The 3,188-nt window shown below is 41.5% G+C and overlaps 1 protein-coding gene across 1 annotated transcript in view; it reads left to right on the top strand.

Moving 5' to 3' along the window:
* ildr1a (immunoglobulin-like domain containing receptor 1a) overlaps positions 1–3,188 on the top strand; it is a 37,929-nt gene that overhangs the window by 6,298 nt on the left and 28,443 nt on the right. Inside the window, exons 3-7 of the mRNA XM_015047572.1 lie at positions 56–205; positions 550–669; positions 763–909; positions 1,053–1,175; positions 2,382–2,563. Coding sequence (XP_014903058.1) covers positions 56–205; positions 550–669; positions 763–909; positions 1,053–1,175; positions 2,382–2,563 — 722 coding nt within the window. The remainder of the gene's footprint in view (positions 1–55; positions 206–549; positions 670–762; positions 910–1,052; positions 1,176–2,381; positions 2,564–3,188) is intronic.

Genomic DNA, 3,188 nt, shown 5'->3' with positions numbered 1-3,188 from the left:
GGCCGTAGTTTGGGGACCACTGATTTAAACCATGACTCTGTTTTTGTTTTAACAGCGTACCAATCTGAGCTGCAGCTCGGACAGGACCCGTCAAACAACTGTCAAGACAGTCAGCGGACGGTTCGAGTCGTAATCCAGAAGAGAGGAAGCAATGAGCCGATTCTGGGATCTGAGTATCGGGAGCGAAAGATCTCGATGCAAAATAGTGAGTTTCTATAAGATGTTTAATTTCAATTAGGAGATTGCTTTGTCATCCCACCCTTTTATTATTGTGTCCAGTCTTAAAAATATTTTTACTCAACTCAAACTATTGCGAGGTAATGGGCAGCATCTTTTGACTGAACTTTCAAAATAGTCTATATTTTGTAATTGACTTTTGAAAGCCAAACCAATAAACTCTGCTATAACCTTCATTGAAATTTATTGCCATTCTTCATCCCGTACTCATCAATACGACTAATGTGGAAAAAAAATAAAAAATGTTTAAATAGGCAGGTTTGTCTGGACAACCAAATTCTAACATTGATGTACATTTGTGTGTTTGCACAGAGGCAGACTTGGTGATAAATGAGGTGATGTGGTGGGACAACGGGGTTTACTTCTGTGCTGTTGACGCTCCTGGAGACACCACCGGTGACTCGGACAAAGAAGTCAAGCTCATCGTCTACCGTAAGAAACGGAGAACGTCGACTTCTCAGCCGGGATGTTTCCTTCTGTAGCGCAGTTCACCCAGACGCCACCGTTTCTTCTTCTCTCTCCTAGATTGGCTGACGGTGCTGTTCATCGTCATCGGGGCCCTCCTCCTGCTCTTGCTCATCTGTATCTGCTGCTGCCAGTGCTGCCCACAGATTTGCTGCTGCTATGTCCGCTGCCCCTGCTGTCCGCAGAAATGCTGCTGTCCTGAAAGAGGTAAATGTAGCAAGATGTAGCAGTCAAATGATTTAATAAAAGCATATCCCAGATAGCACAGCTATTGCTACTTGGAGTATGCCATTTGCCTCATTTTTTTTTAAGTTCTGACTATTTTGAACATTACCTTTGCTACCTTTCAGCTGTTATGCAGCATCGCATGATGAAGGAGGCTCAGAGGGCCATGACTCCATGGTTGAACGGGCAGCAAGTTTATGCGCCATTGAGCCAGGTGTCCTCACAGATGAACCCAGCCCTCTATCCAGGTACACAAAGAAATGATCTGCTTCTTGGCCCACTAAAACACTGATCCTAGTATTTGTTTTTTCCTACTTCTATAGCAAATGGGTGTCTTATATTTATCCATACAATTTATAAACACAATTTTAAACGACTGCTGTGTTTTTAATGTCTGGGGTTCTGATCAGCATCTGTGTTCTGTGAACAAGCGGTGGAAAGTTATCATATCGTCATTGTGAGATTTTTTTTCTTCTTTAAAGAAGAAAGTTCGTTCCATTTCCTTTTCTGGGTTGCAATAATAGGAGTCTCTCTGCATCTAAATAGTGAGTGTTGTACAGTTTCTAAAATATAAGGTAAACAGTGACTTATCTTATTAATTTTCTGGATTAAAAGTGAGTACTGCACAGTTTCTAACAAAAATAAAATAAAAAAGAGGAAAGGACACATTGGGGCAGATGGCAACATTCAGACAAAACAAAGGCATGAGTGTAGGTGGTGACATCACAGGGCCATGAAACCACATTGCCCAGCCTCCCGGCAGAAGTCCGATAGAGGTGTTGTTATCAAGGCATGATGGCCTTGGGAGCGCTCAGCTCCACAGCTCCATGGATAACAGGAGGGGGGTGAGGTGGGAAGGAGCGCTATGTTTACATATCTTCAAGGAGATTAGAAATATGCAGCTGTTCCAAGGCAACACAGGGAAAGCCAATTCAGATGCAGAATGTCTTAGGTCGGGTAGATTATAAATTTCAATCTTCCCTAAAGTTTCTCCGACACATCTCAGTTCCCAATCATCCATATTAGTTCGGTCGTTCCACTGAGCCAAAACTAGCAACTTCTCCAAGATCGATTCGTGAGTTTTAGATCCATAAGTTGTAGATTTGGAGGATGGGCAAAGAACGGCTCCAAAAATATGGAAAAAGACAGGACAAAAACAGAGCAAGCAGGGCAGGCATGGGCAGGGAGGGAGCAGAGGAAAAAAGCGTCTGCCTTCACTGAGAGTAAGAGAGGAAAGGTTGAGGTAGTAACTCAAGTTGGCTAAAATCTAAACTGAGAAATTTAAACTGTTAGTTCACTTTAGCCCATTTGGCCTTTGAGGCATTATTATTGACCTACTAAGCCTCATTCAAAAACGGAAAAGATTGACACTAAAACATATGAGCTTTCTGATAGATGTGTACTCTCCTCTAACTCTTTTGTGAACTTGTTTTATTTTGTTTTTTTCTCTCTAGGATCTGTCTCTGGGAAGAGCATCCCTCTAAAGCCGATGCCCCTGCCCCCCCCTCAGCCCACAGCTTACAGCATGCCCCCTCCTAGTGTCCAAGGCACCCACGTTTCTGCCAACACCAATCAGATGCTTGACTACCTGGAGAACCAGATGCGAGGAATGGATGTCACAAGTCCTCTTCTACAGGTATATTCCCCATATTATTGTCTAACCTCGAATATTTAAATTACAACTTTACATAGGAACCTATATGTCACTGCTCCTGTGGACTTTAATTCATTTTCTTTGCTTCTTTGTGCTTTTTATTTAGAAGCTAACTATGCATGCATCATGATATCATGATATTTTCCTTTAAAAACATAAGTTTGCATGCATTAATTGCTCCTTCGACTATTTCTAATGTGCTCTAAAGAAATCACCACCCACTGTTTCCATTCCCTTCCACATGTGCCTCAATTTTCACATGTGGAAAATGAGGCACATGTTCTACTAACAGGGCTTTGATGTCAACGCAATTAGTAGAATTACCATATTATATAGTTATTGTAGTTAAAAGTTAGAGAACTTTTAACTATGAATGTTAAATGTTCAATAACTTGTAACTATAGATGTTAAAAGTCCATAGTTTTAACATCCATGGCCTCAGACTTCCCTTGATGTTTTGGTCTGGGTATGATCTGAGAACCATGTTGTCCAGGTCCCTGGTAGGTTGAAGTAGAGCTTTTGAAATGTTAAATGGTGATCTTTCAGCTGCAGTCTTGTCTGTAATTTTTGTGGGTGTTTTTTTTTCCCCACGTAAAAAGTAGGAGTT

This window comes from Poecilia latipinna, unplaced genomic scaffold (genome assembly GCF_001443285.1).
Source record: "Poecilia latipinna isolate Pla-1442-1.1 unplaced genomic scaffold, P_latipinna-1.0 Scaffold833, whole genome shotgun sequence".
In the NCBI taxonomy this organism is placed as follows: Eukaryota; Metazoa; Chordata; class Actinopteri; order Cyprinodontiformes; family Poeciliidae; genus Poecilia; species Poecilia latipinna.
Note: the sequence above shows the minus strand (reverse complement) of the source record. Positions and strands in the feature narration are given on the sequence as shown.